We start from the raw sequence: 22870 nt of genomic DNA on the forward strand, positions 1-22870 counted from the left end.
ATTAGGAAAAGGGGAGGTGCAACGAGACCTGGGTGTCATGGTACATCAATCATTGAAAGTTGGCATGCAGGTACAACAGGCGGTGAAGAAGGCAAATGGTATGTTGGCCTTCATAGCTAGGGGATTAGATTATAGGAGCAGGGAGGTCTTAGTGCAGTTGTACAGGGCCTTAGTGAGGCCTCATCTGGAATATTGTGTTCAGTTTTGGTCTCCTAATCTGAGGAAGGACGTTCTTGCTACTGAGGGAGTGCAGCGAAGGTTCACCAGACTGATTCCTGGGATGGTAGGACTGACATATGAGGAGAGACTGGACCTGTATTCACTAGAGTTTAGAAGGATGAGGGGGATCAGATAGAAACATATAAAATTCTGACAGGACTGGACAGGTTAGATGCACGAAGAATGTTCCCGATGTTGGGGAAGTCCAAAACCAGGGGACATAGTCTAAGGATAAGGGGTAAGCCATTTAGGACTGAGATGAGGAGAAACTTTTTCACTCAGAGAGTTGTTAACCTGTGGAATTCCCTGCCGCAGAGAGTTGTTGATGCCAGCTCGTTGGATATATTCAAGAGGGAGTTAGATATGGCCCTTACGGTTAAAAGGGATCAAGGGGTATGGAGAGAAAGCAGGAAAGGGATACTGAGGTGAATGATCAGCCATGATCTTATTGAACAGTGGTGCAGGCTCGAAGGGCCGAATGGTCTTACTCCTGCACCTATTTTGTTTGTTTCTATGTTAGCCTCCCGAACTCCCGAGCCATTGCTCGTCTACTGTCATATCTTTTAATCTAGTTTCCCAATCTACCTTCGCCAACTCGCCCCTCATATCTACATAGTTTTCTTTTGGATTTAAAAGCCTAATTTTGGATTTAACCAAATCACTTTCAAACTTAATATAAAATTCTATCATATTATGGTCACTCTTCTCTTAGGGCCGCTGTACTGCAAGGATATTAATTAACCATTTCACATTGCACAATACTAGATCAAAAATAGCCTGCTCCCTAGTTGGTTCCTCAACATACTGATTTAGAAAACTACCTGGTATACAATCCATGAATTAGTCTTCCAAATTATGACTACAAATTTGGTTTGCACCGTCTAAATGTAAATTAAAGTCCCCCATGATTACCATATTACCTATGTTACATGTGCCTCTAATTTCCTGATTTTTGCTGTACCCTGCATTATAACTACTGTTTGGTGGGAGTTATTTATAGGCCCTCCAATGTTTTATGCCTCTTGCTGTTTCTTAGCTCTACCCAAACTGATTCTACTTCTTGATTTTCCAAGCTAAATCCTTTCGCTCTGCTGTCTTTATTCCATCCTTTATTCTCAGGGCTACCCCTCCTCCTTTTATAATTTGCATATCTCTTCTATAGGTTAATTATCCTTGAATATTTAGTTCCCAAGCTTGGTTACTTTGCAACCATTTCTCTGTAATGGCTAGATCAAATCTATTAATTTCTATCTGCGCTATTAATTCATCTTTTTTTTGCGAATGCTTCGCGCATTCAGATATAGTGACTTTTTTCTATTTTTCCCTAATGTCACCTTAGTCACTGATGCCCTATTACATATGTTATTCTCTCTATCCTTTCCTGACCCACTGTTTATTTTTATCTAAAACTCTACTCTGCCTGAGAGCCTTGACATTTCTCTTTCTGCTTTTAAATGTACTCTTTCCTGAATCCTCCCATCCCACCTTCATTAGTTTAAATCCCTGTCTACTGTCCTAATTATTCGATTCGCCAGGACACTGGTTCCAACACGGTTTAAGTGATGCCCGTCCCAATAGAACAGCTCCCTATTTCCCCAGTACTGGTGCCAGTGTCCCACGAAGCAAAACTCCTACTTCCCATACCACTCTTTGAGCCACGCATTTAATCTTCTAATCTACTTATCCCTATGCCAATTGGCACATAGCTCAGGTAACAATCCAGAGATTATTATCTTTGAGGTTCTGCTTTTTAATTTGAACCCCAATTTGAATCCTCAAACTCTCTCTCAGCAGAACCTCATTTCTAGTTCTACCTATGTCGTTGGTTTCTACGTGTACCACGACAACTGGATCCTACCCTTCCCACTCAAAGTTCTTCTCCAGCCGCGAGATGTCTTTAACCTTGGCACCGGGCTCGGCAACACAACCTTTGGAACTCCCAGTTGTGGCTGCAGAGAACAGTATGTATCCTTCTGACTGTACTGTCCCCTACCACAACTACATTCCCTTTCAACACTCCCCCCCCCGCCCCCCTCCCCCAACTGCTTGAATGGCCGCCTACACCATGGTGAGAGGAGGAGAGAGTGGGAGAGCACCAGTTCCAACTGTCGCAGGAGAGTGGAGAGCACCAGTTCCAACTGCTGCTCCTATTTCTTATGTTCTCTGCTATGTGCTCTCTATGGCTTTAATGCCCTTTCTATAATGAGATGCCTGTTCCACATTTCTTTAACTGTGGCCTAACTAATCAATGTTTTATATAAATTCACTTTTCTTTACTTTTATACTTCATGTCCCTATTTATAAAACGAATATTCAACTTGCCTTTTTATGTGCCTTTCTCTATCTCACTTGCACTTTCAAGGAATTACGAATTTTAAACCCTTGATATCTGTTGATACCAGCCCCATCCTCACGATGGTTGGGTGAAATAAAAGGGATCAGAGGGTCTAGTAAGAAGGAGGAACTGAGGGAAATCCTTATTAGTCGGGAAATTGTGTTGGGGAAATTGATGGAATTGAAGGCCGATAAATCCTCAGGGCCTGATGGACTGCGTCCAAGAGTATTAAAGGAGGTGGCCTTGGAAATAGCAGATGCATTGACGGTCATTTTCCAACATTCCATAGACTCTGGATCAGTTCCTATGGAGTGGAGGGTAGCCAATGTAACCCCACTTTTTAAAAAAGGAGGAAGAGAGAAAACAGGAAATTATAGACCGGTCAGCCTGACATCGGTAGTGGGTAAAATGATGGAATCAATTATTAAGAATGTCATAGTGCATTTGAAAAGAGGTGATATGATAGGTCCAAGTCAGCATGGATTTGTGAAAGGGAAATCATGCTTGACAAATCTTCTGGAATTTTTTGAGGATGTTTCCAGTAGAGTGGACAAGGGAGAACCAGTTGAGTTGATGTGGTGTATTTGGACTTTCAGAAGGCTTTCGACAAGGTCCCACACAAGAGATTAATGTGCAAAGTTAAAGCACATGGGATTGGGGGTAGTGTGCTGACGTGGATTGAGAACTGGTTGGCAGACAGGAAGCAAAGAGTAGGAGTAAATGGGTACTTTTCAGAATGGCAGGCAGTGACTAGTGGGGTACCGCAAGGTTCTGTGCTGGGGCCCAGCTGTTTACACTGTACATTAATGATTTAGACAAGGGGATTAAATGTAGTATCTCTAAATTTGTGGATGACACTAAGTTGGGTGGCAGTGTGAGCTGCGAGGAGGATGCTGTGAGGCTGCAGAGTGACGCGGATAGGTTAGGTGGGTGGGCAAATACATGGCAGATGAAGTATAATGTGGATAAATGTGAGGTTATCCACTTTGGTGGTTAAAAACAGAGACAGACTATTATCTGAATGGTGACAGATTAGGAAAAGGGGAGGTGCAACGAGACCTGGGTGTCATGGTACATCAGTCATTGAAGGTTGGCATGCAGGTACAGTAGGCGGTTAAGAAAGCAAATGGCATGTTGGCCCTCATAGCGAGGGGATTTGAGTACAGGGGCAGGGAGGTGTTACTATAGTTGTACAGGGCCTTGGTGAGGCCACACCCTGGAGTATTGTGTACAGTTTTGGTCTCCTAACTTGAGGAAGGACATTCTTGCTATTGAGGAAGTGCAGCGAAGGTTCACCAGACTGATTCCCGGGATGGCGGGACTGACCTATCAAGAAAGACTGGATCAACTGGGCTTGTATTCACTGGAGTTCAGAAGAATGAGAGGGGATCTCATAGAAACGTTTAAAATTCTGACGGGTTTAGACAGGTTAGATGCAGGAAGAATGTTTCCAATGTTGGGGAAGTCCAGAATCAGGAGTCACAGTCTAAGGATAAGGGGTAAACCATTTAGGACCGAGATGAGGAAAACATTTTTCACCCAGAGAGTGGTGAACCTGTGGAATTCTCTACCACAGAAAGTTGTTGAGGCCAATTCACTAAATATATTCAAAAAGGAGTTAGATGTCGTCCTTACTACTAGGGGGATCAAGGGGTATGGCGAGAAAGCAGGAATGGGGTACTGAAGTTGCATGTTCAGCCATGAACTCATTGAATGGCAGTGCAGGCTCGAAGGGCCGAATGGCCTACTCCTGCACCTATTTTCTATGTTTCTAATCTCCTCCCAACCTGACGCAGACTTTGACTTCTGGAGCGTTTAGCTGAGGAACCCCCTTTCAGCAGTGGGGTTATCTGTTTCACTTGGATCTTCACTTCCAGCTGGATTCACCTTGCGCCGAGCAACGATATCCGAGCTGGATTCACTTTCGAATTTATCTGATCTCGGGTACTTGTAAAGTTAAGTGACTCTATTCTTCGCCTGCAATTGGCTGGTGCATAACTGTATTTTACTCCTTGTCCAAATGCTGTCCCAGTAAAGGCATCTTTCTGCATCTGCTTGGTAAAGGTTCTTGCAGAACAAAGCAAACCTAAGTGAACTAACCGAGAAGGAGATCCTGCTACTTTAATAAAGATAGAGAGACACAGCTTGCTATCTCTCGAAAAAGATTTTTATAGATTGACTGAGGTTGACCAACCTGAAGGATACTTTAATTTTAAAGGGAGGTCTCCCCACATTCATGTAACAAATCAAGATGACACTGGTGCCAGGTGGTCTTGACCCCCCCCCCCACCCCACCTTCTGCCAATCAAACCTGATAAATGTGGACTCCTGTGGCTGTCATTGAGTTGCTCAGCATTGATGTTCCCCCAGCAACAAAGACTTTGTATCTACAGGTTTTACAAACCACCTCTACTCATCTGGCATTTCTTGAAGGTTTTTTTTCCCACAGAACTGGGGAGAGGTGAATCTTTGCATGTTATCAAAGTGATTTGAGTTACGGATAATGACTTCTCCTGCAAGTAAAGGATGCTTGTAGTATAAACACAATCCTTTCTGGGGTCAAAACTTAGGAGCTTTTATGGCTTTAATTGTTTTATGGTCTTTAGCTTAGATTTTATGGCATTATTTGGGAAACTCCATAGCTAAAAGCCTGGATGGAGGGTTAGCTTCCCTTTTTGAATCGAAAGCAAATTTTCGCTGCATTCAGTTCAACAGCTGAATTCCATTTTGTGTGGTCAGCTTTCAAGCTAAAAGTCTATTTTAGGTACACCAGGTCATTTTCCCCTCAAAGGCATTTTTCAAGAATTTTTCAGGGCAACAACCATTAACTCTAACTCTTTATTTTCTGTCTGTCAACCAACTTTCTATCCTGCAACTGTTTCTCTTATACCTTTCTCAAGACTCCTTGTAATGCATTCTGAAAATCCAACCAGCTTTTCGTATTAATGTTTTATTTGAATTTATGAAGTAACCTTTTACATTGATGTTTGGAGATTTTGGTCATATAGACAAAAAGTTACTTTGCAGCTCTGTTGCGAAGTATTTAAATTTTGAACAGCTTTGAATTTCTTCTCTTTTATATGTTTAGTCTCTCAAAAGGGTTTTGCTATCGATTCTGTATATGTAGCCAAGAATCCTGAAATAACTGACGATTGGTTTGATGCTGAAGAGAATTTCACTGCTTCTAGTGGCTCCAATGCCATGCAAGGAAAGGTGAACAATAAAGATGGAACCGTGACAGAAGAAGTTCAGCCAAGAAGTGATGCATGTAAGAGAAAAAGGTCATAACCAAAATACCTCGTTAGAATTTAGGGAGCAAATTGCCAGTAGATTTAGCCCTATAAGCTGTTCAAGTGAGACATTTATTGTCTGCTGAGTACACAGTGTTACTTAGTTTTAAGAAGTTATAGCTGCCCCTAATAAACTGCTTCCCAGCTGGTAGAATAAGTTGTCTGGTGTTGTTCCAGATTCTTCTCGGTAGGACAATCAACCCTTTGACTTGGTAAAGGACTGGATAAAGCTTAACTAGCAGAACTGAGAAAAATTATACATAGCAATGGCATGGCTTGAAACTTGGGGAAACTATGATGAGAATGCTTGAATGCATCTGTAAGCAAGATAATCATTGAAATTTACAGCACGGAAGGAGGCCATTTCGGCCCATCATGTCCGTGCCGGCCAACAAAGAGCTATCCAGCCTACTGCCACTTTCCAGCTCTTGGTCCGTAGCCCTGTAGGTTACGGCACTTCAAGTGCACATCCAAGTACTTTTTAAACCATCATCATAGGCTGTCCCTCGAAATTGAGGAAGATTTGCTTCCACTCTAAAAATGAGTTCTTAGGTGACTGAACAGTCCAATACAGGAATTAGTCTCTGTCACAGGTGGAACAGACAGTCATTGAAGGAAAGGGTGGGTGGGACTGGTTTGCTGCTCGCTCCTTCCGCTACCTGTGCTTGGTTTCTGCATGCTATCTGTTATGTAAAGAGAAAGAGTCAGACTGAACACTGAGCTCAAAGTAAAGTATGACAGTCTTTTATTGCAGGTCTCCAGAATGCCTCTCCAAACTGTGAGGCCTCCTTAAACACCTGGGATCCCTTGGGACTCCAGGGGATGAGCCCCCTGGTGGCTGTACAGAGTAAAGACAAGATAAATACAAGTTCACATATATAACATTCCCCCTCCGCCCCGCCACCCCCCCCTCCCCCAAAGTCAATAGTGTAACTATTTACAGTGTGAGTCGATCTGGGGCCTTTCTTGCCCTGGTTGATTGTCTCAGTGTGAAAGCTGGTATTGTTGAATTATTTGTTGGGCCCTCGCTGTGCAGCTGCGCTGCCTGGTGTGTTGGGCCCGGCTGGGCTGCTGTGGATGATGGGTTCTGTTTCGTGGTGCCGGTTGCCACTGGTGTGTATGTTGGAGGATCAAAAAAGGTAGGGTCCAAGGTGGGTTGCTCAGGATAGTCTGTGAATCGGAGTTTGATTTGGTCCAAGTGTTTCCGGTGAATGAGTCCATTTGAAAGTTTGACCCGAAACACCCTGCTCCCCTCTTTGGCCACAACAGTGTCGGGAAGCCACTTGGGACCTTGTCCATACTTCAATACAAATACAGGATCATTGATTTCAATCTTGCGTGACACATTTGCACTATCATGGTATGCACTTTATTGAAGCCCCCTATTCGTGTAGATCAGGGTGAACTAACGAGAGCCTTGTCTTAAGTGCTCTTTTCATGAGCAGTTCAGCAGGTGGAATCCCAGTGAGTGAGTGAGAGGTCTCGTGCGGTAGCTAAGCAGGACTCGGGATAGGAGAGTCTGCAGTGAGCCTTCAGTTACCCTCTTCAAGCCTTACTTGATGGTTTGACTACTCTCTCTGCCTGACCATTGGACGCTGGTTTAAACGGGGTAGATGTGACATGTTTGATCCCGTTACGGGTCATGAATTCTTTGAACTCAGCACTGATAAAACATGGCCCATTGTCGCTCACCAGGACATCGGGTAAGCCGTAAGTGGCAAACACGGCCCGCAGGCTTTCAGTAGCGGCAGCGGGCGTGCTAGCTGACATTTTCACGCATTCAATCCACTTGGAATACGTGTCTACAACCACAAGGAACATTTGACCCAAGAACGGGCCTGCATAGTTGACGTGTACCCTAGACCACGGTTTGGAGGGCCAAGGCCATAAACTTAGCGGCGCCTCCCTGGGTACATTGCTTAACTGTGAGCATCTTTTACATCTGTGAACAAAGGTCTCTGAGTCCGCATCGATACTGGGCCACCACACGTGGGATCTGGCTATCGCTTTCATCATTACGATGCCTGGGTGGGTACTGTGGAGGTCATTGATGAACGTGTCTCTGCCCTTCTTGGGGACCACTACTCGATTGCCTCACCGAAGGCAGTCTGCTTGTATAGATGTTTCATCTTTGCGCCGCTGCAACGGCTTTATCTCGTCCTGCATTTCCACAGGGACACTGGACCAACTCCCGTGAAGCACACAGCTTTTGACTAGAGATAATAAGGGGTCCTGGCTTGTTGAAGTTTTGATGTGACGGGTGATTGCTCACTCTCAAATGCTTTTTTAACCATGGATAGATCTGCGGACTGCGCCATTTCCACCCCCATGGTGGTTAATGGCAGCATACTGAGAGCATCGGCGCAGTTTTCTGTGCCTGGCCTGTGGTGGATGGCGTGGTTGTATGCGGACAACGTGAGCGCCCATCTCTGAATGCAGGCCGATGCGTTGGTATTTATTCCTTTACTCTCGGAAAACAAGGATATAAGTGGCTTATGGTCAGTTTCCAATTTGAATTTTATCCCGAACAGGTATTGATGCATTTTCTTTACCCCATAGACACACGCTAAAGCTTCTTTCTCAATCATGCTGTAGGCTCTCTCAGCCTTAGACAGACTCCTGGATGCATAAGCAACCAGTTGCAGTTTCCCAAAATCATTAGCTTGTTGCAATACACACTCGACGCCATATGACGACGCATCATACGCTAGTACCAAACGCTTACATGGATCATACAACACAAGCAATTTGTTTGAGCATAATAATTTTCTCGCTTTTACAAAGGCATTTTCTTGGCTTTTGCCCAAACCCATTCCTCCCCTTTTCGTAGTAAGACATGCAGTGGTTCTAACAGTGCGCTGAGACCTGGTAAGAAGTTACCAAAGTAGTTCAGGAGTCCCAGAAACGACCGCAGCTCCATCACGTTCTGTGGCCTCGGTGCGTTCTCGATTGCCTCTGTCTTCGCGTTGGTGGGCCTGATGCTGTCCACCGCAATCCTCCTTCCCAAGAACTCCACTTCAGGTGCCAGGAAAACGCACTTCGAGTGTTTTAACCTGAGCTCCACGCGGTTGAGTCGACTAAGAAGTTCCTCCAGGTTCTGCGAATGCTCGACTGTGTTCCCATCTTTGACCAAAATATCGTCCTGGAAGACCACGGTGTGGGGGACCGACTTCAGTAAGCTTTCCATGTTTCTCTGGAATATCGCCGCCGCTGATCGGATTCCAAACGGGCATCTGTTATAAACAAAAAGACCTTTGTGCGTGTTGATGCAGGTGAGGGCCTTCAATGATTCCTCCAGTTCTTGTGTCATGTCGGCTGAAATCGCTTCCAGCTTCGTGAACGTCTTTCCTACTGCCAGCGTTGCAAAGAGGTCGTCGGCCTTTGGTAGTGGATATTGGTCCTGCAGGAAGAAACGATTGATAGTTACTTTGTAATCGCCACAGATTCTGACGGTGCCGTCTCCCTTGAGGACTGGGACAATAGGACTGGCCCACTCATTGAACTCGATTGGGGAAATAATGCCCTCTCTTTGCAGCCAGCCTAGCTCGATCTCTACCCTTTCTCTCATCGTGTACGGTACTGTTCTCGCCTTGTGATGGATGGGTCGCGCCCCCGGAATTAGATAGATCTGCACTTTTGCTCCTTGGAATTTCCTGATGCCTGGTTCGAACAGCAAAGGAAATTTGTTTAAGACCTGGACACACGAAGTGTCATCTGCAGGCGATAGCACTCGGATGTCATCCCAGCTCCAGCGTATCTTTCCCAGCCAGCTCCTGCTGAGCAGCGTTGGACTATCGCCCGGAACCACCCAGAGTGGTAGCTTGTGCACCGCTCCATCGTAGGAGACCTTTACTGTAGCACTGCCGATTCCAGGAATCAGTTCTTTTGTGTAAGTTCTTAGTTCGTGCGAACTGGAGTTAAGACTGGCCTTCAGGCCTTATTGCACCACAATCTTTCGAAAATGTTTTTGTCCATGATGGACTGACTTCTGCCTGTGTCCATTCCATTGACACCGGGAGTCCATTTAGTTCAACACAGCATTATCGGGGGACAATTCGTGGTGAATGTGCACCCCATGTACCTCTGCCTCCCGTATCTGAGGCTGTGGTTCATCGTGATCCTCTGTGGATCTGTCCTCCTCTGCAACATGGTGGTTTGCAGGTTTAACAGGCTTTGCAGCTCGCCTGCACGCTCGTTGGACGTGTCCCCTTGCAAACGTATCCTTTGAATCGGCATGAATGGAAACGATGAACATCCCCGTAGCACCAACAAGGTGTTAATAGCCTTGCATTCATCACCCTTGATGATGGACTCTGAGATATCTGCAGACATGCAGCTGCAGGTATGTGTGACCTGCCCTGTATGTTACGATTCGAAAAAAATCATCACTTTGTTCGCAGTACTTGTAGCAGCACTTGTGTGCTGAGACATTTACTTCGTATTGTCACTGGTGGCAATGAGCGCCTGGGCAATCGCTATGGCCCTACTTAAGGTTGGGGTCTCTACAGTCAAAAGTTTGCGAAGTGTGGTTTCGTGGCCAATGTCAAGTACGAAAAAGTCTCTGAGCATGTGCTCCAAATGTCCTTCAAATTCGCAGTGTCCTGCAAGGCTCCTTGCTCAGCGACATAACTCGTCACTTCCTGGCCTTCAGACCTTTTGTAGGTGTAGAACCGGTACCTCGCCATCAGAACGCTTTCCTTCGGGTTCAAATGCTTTCGGACCACTGTGCACAAATCGTCGTACGATTTCTCCGTGGGTTTCGCTGGAGTGAGCAGATTCTTCATGAGGCCATATGTTGGTGTCCCATAGACGGTGAGGAGGATCGGCCTTCGTTTGGTAGCGTTCTCTTCCCCATCTAGCTCGTTGGCCACGAAGTATTGGTCAAGTCGCTCCACAAAAGTTTCCCAATCATCTCCCTCCGAGAATTTCGCCAGGATGCCCACTGTTCTCTGCATCTTTGGGTTCGCTATCTGAATCTCGTCGCAAGTTGTTAAGTATGGAGAAAGTCAGACTGAACACTGAGAGCTCAAAGTAAAGTGTGACCTTCGTCTTTTATTGCAGGTCTCCAGAGTGCCTCTCCAACCTATGTGGCCTCCTTAAATATCTGTGCTCCCAAGGGATTATGGGATCCCTTGGGACTCCAGGGGATGAGTCCTCTGGTGGCTGCACAGAGTAAATACAAGTTTACATATATAACAACCACGTTAGCAGTCCTCCGGCAGCACACCAGTAGCCAGAGAGGATTTGAAAATGGTCAGAGCCTCTGCTATTTCCTCTTTTGCTTAACAGCTTGGGATACCTTTCATCTGGGCATGAGGACTTAGCCACTTTCAAAGCTGCTAAACTCCTTAATTCTCTCTCTCTCTTTATTTCATCTAATATTTCACACTCTTCCTCCCTGATTGCAATGTCTGCATCGCCCTCTTTTGTGAAAACAGACGCAAAGTATTCATTAAGAACCATACCCATGTCGTCTGTCTCTACACACACATTACTTTTATGGTCTCTAATAGGCCCTACTTTTTCTATGGTTATCCTCTTGCTCTTAATGTATTTATAAAACATCTTTGGGTTTTCCTTGATTTTACTTACCAAGATTCTTTCTTCTTTCTAATTTCACCCTTTTTAATTTCACTCCTACACTTTCTATATTCGAGTTTCTGCAGTATTGAGCCCTCGGTGATCTGTCATAAGCCTCCCTTTGTTTCTATATCTTACCCTGTATGTCCCTTGACCTACAGGGGGCTCGAGATTTGTTCGTCCCACCCTTTTTTGTTAAGGGGACATAATTGCTCTGAACCGTCCGGATCTCCTCCTTGAATGCCTTCCAGTACTCTGATACTGATTTACCTTCAAGTAGCTGTTTCCAGTTCCCTATGGCTAAATCATCTCTCAGCTTATCAAAACTGGCTTTTCCCCAATTGAGAACTTTTATTCCTGAGCTATCTTTGTCCTTTTCCATAGCGACCCTGAATCTAACTGAGTTATGATCACTAGCACTAAAATGCTCTCCCACTGATACCCCTTCCACCTGGCCAGCTTTATTCCCTAAAACTAATACCAGAACCACCCCCTCCCTTGTTAGGCTTGCTACATACTGGCTAAAAAAGTTCTCATGAATGTATTTTGGAATTCTGCACCCTTTATACCTTTCACACTAATTCTATCCCAGTTACTATTGGGGTAGTTGAAATCCCCTACTATTACTGCCCTGTAGTTGTTGCACATATTTGCCCTTCTATCTCCCTCTGATTGTTTGGGAGTGTTTAGCACACTCCTAGTGGAGTGATCACCCCTTTTTGTTCTTCAATTCGACCCATAAGGCCTCATTTGATGATCCTTCCAACATATCATATCCCTCTTCACAGCTGTAATTGTTTCTTTAATCAATACAGCGCCCACTTTTTTTTTACTTCCCGCCTGAAAACTCTGTAACCAGGAATGTTGAACTGCCATACCTGCCCTTCTTTCAGCCATGTCTTAGTAATAGCTATAATATCAAACTCCCAAGTTTGTGCTCTTAGCTCATCTGCCTTATTCCCTATACTCCTTGCAGTGAAGTATCTCTCTTAGGCAGTCCCCCAGAGTCGAGGATGACTTGCTTCCACACTAATGAGTTCTAAGGTGACTGATGAGAGCAATGCGGGATCTGCAGTCTCTGTCACAGGTGGGGCAGGTTGTGGTTGAAGGGACGAGTGGGTGAGGTACTTGATTTGTCATACGCTCCTTCGGTTGTTTGTACTTTGCTTCCGCGCGCTCCCGACGAAGGGACTCGAAGTCTTCGGCACCTTCTCGGATGATTCTCCTTCACTTTGAGCGGTCTTGGGCCAAGGATTCCCAAGAGTCGGGGGAATGTTAAATTTTTTCAAGGAGGCATTGAGGGTGTCCTTGAAGCGTTTTCTCTGCCCTCCTGGAACTCGCTTGTCGTAACGGAGTTTGGAGTAGAATGCTTGTTTCGGGAGTCCAGCATCGGGCATGCGGACGATGTGGCCCGTCCATTGGAACTGATCAAGCGTGGTCAATGCTTCGATGCTCGGGATGTTGGCCTCAGAGAACACAGACATTGGTGCACCAATCCTGCCAGTGGATTTGCAGGATTTTGCACAGGCAGCGTTGGTTGAGGTGCCTACTGTACGCAGACCATGTCTCTGAAGCATTGAAGTATATACCATTAAGCACTGCCAAACTTCCTCCTTGTCTATTTTCTAGCCCTTGTTTCCTCTGTCTTTCAAATTCACTTTTAACTTTTTTGCTATCCAATGCCAGCTTTGCTTCTCTCCCTGCTGAATCTATTCTCAAGTTCCCACCCCCCTGCCAAGATCGTTTAAACCTTCCCCAACAGCTCGAGCAAACCCCCCACCCCCGCGAGGATATTGGTTCCGGCTCTGTTGAAGTGCAACCCGTCCAGCTTGTACAGGTCCCACCTCGCCCAGAAACGGTCCCAATTCCTTAGGAATCTATAGCCCTCCCTTCTGAACCATCTCTCCTGCCACACATTCATCTTTTCGGTAATCTGGAGATTACTACCTATTTGAGGTCCTGCTTTTTAATCTTTCCCTAGCTCCCTAAAATCTGCCTGCAGAACCTCACCTCTTTCTACCGATTTCATTCGTATCAATATGGACCATGACAGGCTGTTCATCTTCTCTCCCCAGAATGCCCTGCAGCCGCTCGGTGACATCCTTGACCCTGGCACCAAGGAGTTAACATACCATACTGGAGTCGCGTCTGCGGTTGCAGAAACTCCTGTGTGCTCCCCTAACTATCGAATCCCCGACCACTATTGCTCTTCCACTCTACTTCCGCACCCCCATGTGCAGCTGAGCCATCCGTGGTGCCGCGGACTTGGCTCTGGCTGCACTTCCCAGTGGAACCCAATACTCAGAACAGAATACTAGTTGGAGAGCGAGATGCACTTGGGGCTCCTGCACTAACTGTGTGGTGGTCCTCTTCTGTCTGGTGGTCACCCACTTCCTCTCTGCCTGCACACTTTTAAGCTGTGGGCTGGCCATCTCTAGAAACATGCTATCCATGAAGTCAGCCTCGCTGATGCACCACAGTGACTTCAGCTGCCGCTTAAGCTCTGAAACCCAGAGCTCAAGTTGCTGCAGCTGGTAACGCTTCCTGCACATGTGGTCGTCTAGGCTATGCAAAGCATCCAGGGCTTACCACATGGCACAGGATGTGCACTCCACGGAACAAAGCTGCGCTACCATGCCTCTAGTTATTTGAATATGAACTAAACCATGAACTATTTGACTATGAAATAAACTATGAACTATTTGACCATGAAATAAATGTAAAACTAGAAGACAAAAACACTTGCCGCTGACCTTTGGTGCTGCTCCTTTTATCCCCGCCGCCACTGATCCTCTGGTCTCACTCTCGCTGCTGGTTTCGGGCCTCAGGCACTGCTCCTTTTTCTAATGGCCCAGGACTTGTGGTCCTGGTGATATCAAACTGGCAGCGTTTGCCTTAATTTCGCCTTTGAAACTGACCGCAACTTCAGGATTTAGCGCATGCGCAGCCGAATGCAGATATCCTGCAGTTGCTGTCTGTCATTCACTGATCACCTACAAGCTGCGCTGTGGACTCACCCCCCCCCCCCCGCCCCCCCAAAGAGACAGCAATCAATTAAATCACTGATCCGATGAAAATGTTCCCTTTTCCACACAAATATCGCTGTTAAAAACTCCATAAAAAGTTAGACCAATTCAAATGAGCTGTACAAAAGCAAAATACTGCGGATGTTGGTGTCATGTATTTATGCTTGGGGTTACTAGCCACCAGGTGGCGCCACTGTTGGAGGTCATTGGGCTTGTACGCACATGTGTGCAGCCCAGGTATAAAAGGCAAGCCATCATGTAATGTAATCACTTTGGGCCCTAATAAAGCAGAGCCAGGTTTGTACCTGTGTTAGTTTACAGTATTCAGCCTATCGAGTTATTACATACATAACAGTTGGAATCTGGAATGAAACCAGAAAATGCTGGAAATCTCAGTGGGTCAGGCAGCATCTGTGGAGAGAAAGCAGAGTTAATGTTTCGGATCGATGACCCTTCGTCAGATTGGAGAGTGTTCGGAAAGAACGGATTCTTAAGCACTGAAAGGGGGAGGGGAAGAAAGAACAAAAGGGAAGGTCTGTGATAAGTTGGAGGACCGGAGAGATTGGAGAAACTAAAAGGGATGGTAGCCCAAATTCAAATGGCAATGCCAGGAGTTAGAAAAACATTAGTCAAGATCATCATTATCATAGGCAGTCCCTCGGAGACGAGGAAGACTTGCTTCTATTCTTAACATGAGGTCTTAGGTGGACACACGAGTCCAATACGAGAACCGCAGTCTCTGTCACAGGTGGGATAGATAGTCGTTGAGGGAAGGGGTGGGTGGGATTGGTTTGCCGCACGCTCTTTCCGGTGCCTGCACTTGATTTCTGCATGCTCTTGGTGACGAGACTCGAGGTGCTCAGTGCCCTCCCGGATGCACTTCCTCCACTTAGGGCGGTCTTTAGCCAGGGACTCCCAGGTGTCAGTGGGGATGTTGCACTTTATCAGGGAGGCTTAGATGGTGTCCTTGTAACGTTTCCGCTGCCCACCTTTGGCTCATTTGCCGTGAAGGAGTTCCAAGTAGAGCGCTTGCTTTGGGAGTCTTGTGTCTGGCATGCAGACTATATGGCCTGCCCAGTGGGTCTGATCAAGTGTAGTCAGTGCTTCAATGCTGGGGATGTTGGCCTGGTCGAGGATGCTAACGTTGATGCATCTGTCCTACCAGGGAATTTGTAGTATCTTGCGGAGACATCGTTGGTGGTATTTATCCAGCGACTTGGGGTGTCTGCTGTACATGGTCCATGTTTCTGAGCCATACAGAAGGGTGGGTATAACTACAGTCCTGTAGACCATGAGCTTGGTGGCAGTTTTGAGGGCCTGGTCTTCAAACACTCTTTTCCTCAGGGGGTCGAAGTCTCCACTGGAAGCGTTGTTGGATCTCGTCATCAATGCCTGCTCTTGTTGATAGGAGGCTCCCGAGATAAGGGAAGTGGCCCACGTTGTTCAGGGCCGCGCCGTGGATCTTGATGACTGGGGAGCAGTGCTGTGTGGCGAGAATAGGCTGGTGGAGGACCTTTGTCTTACTGATGTATAGCGTAAGGCCCCCTGCTTTCGTATGCCTCAGTAAATATGGCGACTATGTCCTGGAGTTCAGCCTCTCTATGTGCGGAGATGCAGATGTCATCCGCGTACTGTAGCTCAACGACAGAGGTTGTGGTGGTCTGGGACCTGGCCTGGAGGTGGCAAAGGTTGAACAGGTTCCTACTGGTTCTGTAGTTTAATTCCACTCCAGCGCGGAGCTTGTCGACTGTGAGGTGGAGCATGGCAGCGAGGCAGATTGAGAAGAGGGTTGGGGCGAAGACGCAGCCCTGCTTGACCCCGGTCCGGACGTGGATTGGGTCTGTGATGGATCCATTGGTAACGATCACGGCCTGCATGTTGTCATGGAGCAGGCGGAGGATGGTGGCTTACTTTTTGGGGCACCCGAAACGGAGGAGGACGCTCCTTAGACTTCGCGATTGACAGTGTCAAAGGCCTTTGTAAGGTCGAAGAAGGCCATGTATAAGGGCTGGCGCTGCTCCTGCATTTTCCTGCACCTGTCGTGCTGCAAAAATCATGTCCGTTGTGCTCTGTAGGAGACGAAATCCGCACTGCGACTCGGCCACAGGGAGAAGACGGTTGAGGAGGACTCTAGCGACAACTTCCCAACAGCTGATAACAGGCAGATTCCTCTGTCGTTGCTGCAGTTGGACTTGTCCACTTTTTTAAAGATGGTCACGATCACCGCATCTGAGATCTCCAGGCATGCTCTCCATCCTCCATATGAGAGAGATGAGATTATGTATTCGCGCCAGTAGTGCCTCTCCGCCATTCTTCAGTGCCTCAGCAGGAATTCCATCCGCTCCCTTAGCCTTGTTGTTCTTAAGCTGTCTTATGGCTTTTTCTACCTCATGCAGTGTTGGGGTTTTACTGAGGTGGTGGCAGATAGCATGCTGCGGGATGGAGTCGAGAACACTTGAGTCAAAGGCAGAGTCTCGGTTGAGGAGATCGTCGAAGTGTTCCTTCCAGCGGACCCTGACTGCCTCGGTGTCCTTGATGAGTGTTTCCCCTTTCTTGGCCAGCAGTGGGGTGGGGCCTTGGATGTTTGGACTGTAGGTGGTCTTGACTGCGATGAAGAATCCTCGCACATCATGGCTGTCGGCGAGATGTTGCACCTCCTGTGCTCTCTCCATCCACCCTGTTCTTTCGGTCCCGGATATTTTGTTGGACCTCAGCCTTGAGCCATCTGTAATGCTGCTTTGCTGCTCCTGAGTTGGGTTACTTAAGGCTCATAAATGCCCTGCATTTGTGATCTATTAGCTCTTGGATCTCGTGATCATTCTCATCAAACCAGTCCTGGTGTTTCCTGGTTGAGTGACCGAGCGTCTCTTCGTAGGCACTGGTTATGGAGGCCGGGAGGGCAGATCAAGCACCGTGGGCATTCTGCGTCGGGGTCATCAAGGCACACCAGATTAGCTGACTGTATAGGGCTCTCTTAGCTGGGTCTTTGTGCCCTGGCATTGACTTTTTTGCGACACTGCTTCTGCTGCCCCCTCCGCTTTGGGGCTATGTTGATGTCAATGACGCATCGGATTACGCGGTGGTCCATCCAGCAGCCGTCAGCTCCTGTCATGGCGCAGGTGATGCGCACATCCTTGCGATCTCTGGCTCGGACGATGACATAGTCGAGCAGGTGTCAATGATTGGAGCGAAGGTGTTGCGACGATGCCTTGCATTTGTCCTTCTGGTGGAACAGGGTGTTAGTGATGACAAGGTCACGTTCTAGACATTTTGTCAGGAGTAGGGTACCGCTGGAGTTGGCTTTCCCTACCCCCCCCCCCCAGCCAATCACGCCTACCCAGAGGGCTGAGTCCTTGCCGACCCTGGCGTTGAAGTCACTGAGGAGGATCAGTTTGTTGGACACGGGACAGGGATCTTTCAAGGTTGGAGTAGAAACCCTCTCTGGTTTCATCTGTTGCATTGAGTGTTGGGGCATTGATTCCGTGATAGGGTGAGTCGAAGAGTCATGAGGTGTTCGTTAACCCCGCAGGGGGAGTCTTTGAGGCGGTCAACCAGCTCGTTTTTGATGGCGAAGCTGACTCCGTGGAGGCGGTGTTCTTCCTCTGGTTTCCCTTTCCAGAAGAAAGTGTAACCTCCACCTTGTTCCTTGAGTTGGCCTTCCCCTGCCCACCGGGTCTTGCCAAGAGTTAGAAAAACATTAGTCAAGATAGGTTGTGAATAGCAGGATAATGACCAGTTGCCATTAAAGACAAGGAGTAAAAAAGAAAGAAACAGGCTCTTGGCGGGGGGGGCGGCGTGGGGAAGGGAGCCACAGATTGGCAGCGGCTATGCTCTGAAATTGTTGAATTCAATGTTGAGTCCAGAAGGCTGTAAAGTGCCTAACTGAAAGATGAGGTGCTCTTCCTCAAGCTTGCGTTGAGCTTCGTTGGAATAGTGTAGGAGACCGAGGTCAGAGTGGGAATTGAGTGGAAAATTAAAGTGACAGGCGACCAGAAGCTCAGGGTCACACTTGCGGACTGAAAGGAGGCTCTCCGCAAAGCACTCACCCAATCTACACTTGGTCTCCCCAATTGAAAATACTAAATTGAAAGAAGTACAAGTAAATCGCTGTTTCACCAGGAAGGAGCCTGGATAGTGTGAAGGGAGGAGGTGCTGGGGGTGACTGCGGAATGGACCAGGGTGTTGCGGAGGGAGCAGTCCCTTCGGAATACTGGGAGGGGAAGATGAGATTGGTGGTGGGATCATGCTGGAGATGGCGGAAGATGATCCATTGAACATGGAGGCTGATGGGATGAAAGGTGAGGACAAGGGAAACCCTGTCATGGTTCTGAGAGGGAGGGGAACGGGTGAGAGCAGAGGTGCAAGAAATAGAACAGACACGGTCGAGGGCCATGTTAACCACAGCGGAGGGGAATCCTTTAATTGAGGAAAAAGAAAGACCTGTCAGGCACTAATGTGAAAGGTGGCGACGTCAGAGCAGATGCGACGGAGATGGAGAAACTGGGAGAATGGCATGGAGTCCTGGCAGGATGCGGGGTGGTGAAAGTGTAGTCCAGATAGCTGCGGGAGTCAGTGGGCTTATAATGGATACTGATCAAAAGCCTATCCTCGGAGATGGAGAAATTGAGGAAGGGAAGGGAAGAGTTAAAGATGGACCATGTGGTGAGGGAAGGATGGAAATTGAATACAAAGTGAATGAAATTTTCAAGTTCAGGGCGAGAGCAGGGAACGGTACCGATACAGTCATCAGTATACCGGCAAAAGAGGTGAGAGAGGGACCTGAGTAGGACTGGAACAAAGAATGTTCCTCATATCCTATGAAAAGGCAGGCATAGCTAGGATCTAATGTGGGTTCCCATAGCAACACCTTTAATTTGGAGGAAGTGAGTGCAGTTAAAGGAGAAGTTGTTCAAAGTGAGAACCAATTCAGCCAGACAGAGAAGGGTGGTGGTGGATGGGGACTGGTTGGGCCTCTGCTCGAGGTCAAATGAGGTGTATCTGGATTTTTAATGGCGATCTGAATAATAACTACTGATAAATAACCGTTCTGATCCTGAAAAACAAATGTTATATTGGTGGAATGTCAAATTTCTCTTGGGTTAAAAAAAAATGGATTAGATCTTAAAAGTAATTGCAAAAAAATATATTAAAGTTTGTTCATGATATTTCAGTTTCTACCCTAACCCAATGGCTATGTCCCAATCTTTATTTCACTCTCTGTAAATTTTTTTGAAAGTGATTATTAGTGCTTTCTAGTTCCAGGTCCCATGTCGGAGAATTCTTCAGCGATTGGTTGCTGAGACAGCTCGTTATCGCCACAGCAGCTTGCCACTATACTACATTGATTTCAGTTGCACGTCGGAAAAGCCACAAAGCGAGATCTTTGTGGGAAACTTCCTTCCGGGCCAGCAACGAACGCCCATGCTTCGCTGCTGACCTTAAATTATGGGCCAATATGTTCAGTTATTTACTTTAAACCTCCAAGAGTAGTGAAGCTTTCCTGGGTTAGTTGATTTTACAAGTTTTCAGCTCACTCATAGTGACTTTCAAACAAACGATGATATTACACCAATATAACTGCTCAGATGTCGAATAGCTTTGTTACCATAACAATGTTATACAATTGAAATATGTACTAATAATACAATATAAAATCAAACCACTTGTTTGCCTTGCCTCCCTCTCCACTCTTTCTCCCATCTATTTTTATTTTAGCTTTAATTTTCCTTTTCCCCTGCATAATCTAATGTGACGTGATGTTAAAATACTTGCCTTGTTTCCTTCTGGATTTTAATGTCTGGTTTAAAGGTGGAAGTTGCAAAAAAAAAAAAAAATTTTTTCAGAAAGTGGAATGTCCATGGTATGGAGGTTAGTACGGCTGCTTTGTGTCATAGTCTGCCATCACTTTGCATACCATGGCATGGACAGTGCTGCTGAACTGGATCAATTTTCCATTCCAGCCATTTACCAAGAAAGTTGGCCACTTCAGAACATTGGGCTGGGAAAATCAAGAAAATGTTTTAAAACTCCAGTGTCGGAGGTAATCTAGCCTTCAATGACGACTGGTCGAGGTTTGTGTCGCTCTGATTTCACCTGTTACTCAGACCCACAATCTGGCCGTTGATGAGAGTGGAGCCAGATAGAGAAGTGTGCTTGGAGCACGGAGGGGAGTGAAGGTGTCATAGCTTCTAGCTGCTCAGAGAATATCCTCACTCTGTCCCTATAATACCCTATGATTCAATTCCCAAGTTGCTTGAAGCAGCCTCTGTGGATTATTTAATTCCAGGACAATCTGGGCGGGTTGGCAACCTTAGACATCAGTGGCAATGTGTGCATTGCTAGATGATGTATCCCTTTAACTGGATTCTTCCATGTGCAGGTGTCACTACATGGTATTTAGTGCACAGTGTGATACCCTTACATTTGTGAATGCATTTTTAGGATAAATATAGGTCTTCTGTCTGAAATGTACAAAACATACATTAACAGCAGCCTGTAGCTGTCACACTGACCCGCTGCTGACCATGTGAGGTCATTAAACCTCATCCTGAATTGATATGGGGCCCTGGGGGTTCGGAAGTTGCCACTCACTACCTATGCCACTTCCTTCCACATGGTTTTATCTGCCATAATGACAGGTCTCTCTCCATCCACTCCCACTATTCTATACCCTCCCCATAATAATCTCAGGCAGAATCATATTTACGAAATTCTCCATGAAGTTCCAAGCTCTCGTCCAGCATCCATTTTGATCCATTGATTGAAATTGTTGCATGCTGGTACTCATTTAAGTGCAATCCAGCTTTAATTGCAGTACTTCGACTTCCTTCACTGCTTTTCCCATGCCACCTGCCCCAAATTTCTCACACCTCCTGGGAATTTAGGATAGGGTCAGGTCAGAGTTGGGCCGGTTGCACGGGCTGGACTCCCACACCCTGTATTTACGATTGCAGGACACAGAATTTCAGTATCTTCATTTCTCCTCCTCTGCAGTTTTCGCTCCTGAAGTACTGACTCTTTCTGGGGTACTTGACCTTGCCATCTCTGGTGGCCTCGCTATTCCTAACGTGTCATTTGCAGATAAGGCCATCTCTGACAATTTCCTTGTATCGCTCTCCACCCACATCCCCTTCCCCCACCCAACCCTACTTCCTTCTGTCTCTGCCCCGGGAAAAAAAGCTCCCCCGCCTCTCTCAACTGCACTTATCAACTCCAAACTGTCCAGCATTTGGCCCTCCATTCACCAAGACATTTCTGCTCAACCACACCCTCTCCACCAACTTTGATACCCTAGTCCCTATTAAAACCATTACTCTCTTCCACACTGGCCATTCCCTCTCTTTGTTCCCTCAAGTCCAAGGGACGCAGACTTGAACGGATGTGGCGGACAATTGGTTTAGCCATTCACAGCCAGATCTGGCTGGACCACATAAAGCACTATCGGGTCCTACTCTTGTCTGCCAAAACTGTTCACTATTCCAGGATCATTCTGGAATGCAAAGATAACCATCGGCTTCTATTCTCGACTACTAACCATCTTCTTAAACCCCTCTCCCCTGTCTCCACCACACTTGCCTTCATGGACTTCTTTGTCTCAAAGATTGAAACCATCCGATCAGCTGCCCCTGCCAGTTCCCTTCCTTCGCCTAGCCCACCGGTCGAAATTTCCTCTGAGGTTCCCCCCTGCGTTAGCCCTGAACTCTCATCTCTCTCCAGTTTCTTTCTGATCTCCCCTCTCCATGCTCATCATGTCCATGAGACCCACTTCCTGCTCCTTTGACCCTATTCCCACTAAACTGCTGACCACCCAACTTCCTTTTCTGGCTCTCATGTTAGCTGACATTGTTAACGGTTCTCTCTCCTCAGGTACTGTCCACCTTCAAATCTGCCGTCATCACTCCTCTCAAAAAAACACCCCTTGACCCCACTGAGCTTTCAAGCTACAGTCGCATCTCCAACCTCCCTTGCCTCTCCAAAGTCCTTGAACATGTTGCCTCCCAAATCCGTGCCCACCTTTCCTGGAACTCCATGTTTCAATGCCTTCAATCTGGTTTCCGCCCCGCCACAGTACCGAAACAGCTCTCATCAAAGTCACAAATGACATCCTTTGTGACTGTGACAAAGGTAAACTATACCCCTCCTCGTCCTTCTCGACCTGTCTGCAGCCTTTTGGCACAGTTGACCACTCCATCCTCCTCCTACGCCTCTCCTCCACCGTCCAGCTGAGAGGGACTGCACTCGCCTGGTTCCATTTTTATCTATCTAATCATAGCCAAAAAATCACCTGTAATGGCTTCTCTTCCCACTCCCACATCGTTATCTCCGGTGTCCCCTAAGGATCTATCCTTGGCCCCCTCCTATTTCTCCTCAATATGTAGCCCCTTGGCGACATCATCCAAAAACACGGTGTCAGTTTCCAC

At 46.8% G+C, this 22870-nt stretch overlaps 1 protein-coding gene across 1 annotated transcript in view; it reads left to right on the forward strand.

The window, feature by feature from the left end:
• Positions 1–22870, forward strand: part of rbm44 (RNA binding motif protein 44) — a 191738-nt gene that overhangs the window by 123618 nt on the left and 45250 nt on the right. Inside the window, exon 12 of the mRNA XM_070876231.1 lies at positions 5643–5822. Within this exon, the coding sequence (XP_070732332.1) occupies positions 5643–5822 (180 nt within the window). The remainder of the gene's footprint in view (positions 1–5642; positions 5823–22870) is intronic.

Source organism: Pristiophorus japonicus, chromosome 3, assembly GCF_044704955.1.
Source record: "Pristiophorus japonicus isolate sPriJap1 chromosome 3, sPriJap1.hap1, whole genome shotgun sequence".
Taxonomy (NCBI): Eukaryota; Metazoa; Chordata; class Chondrichthyes; family Pristiophoridae; genus Pristiophorus; species Pristiophorus japonicus.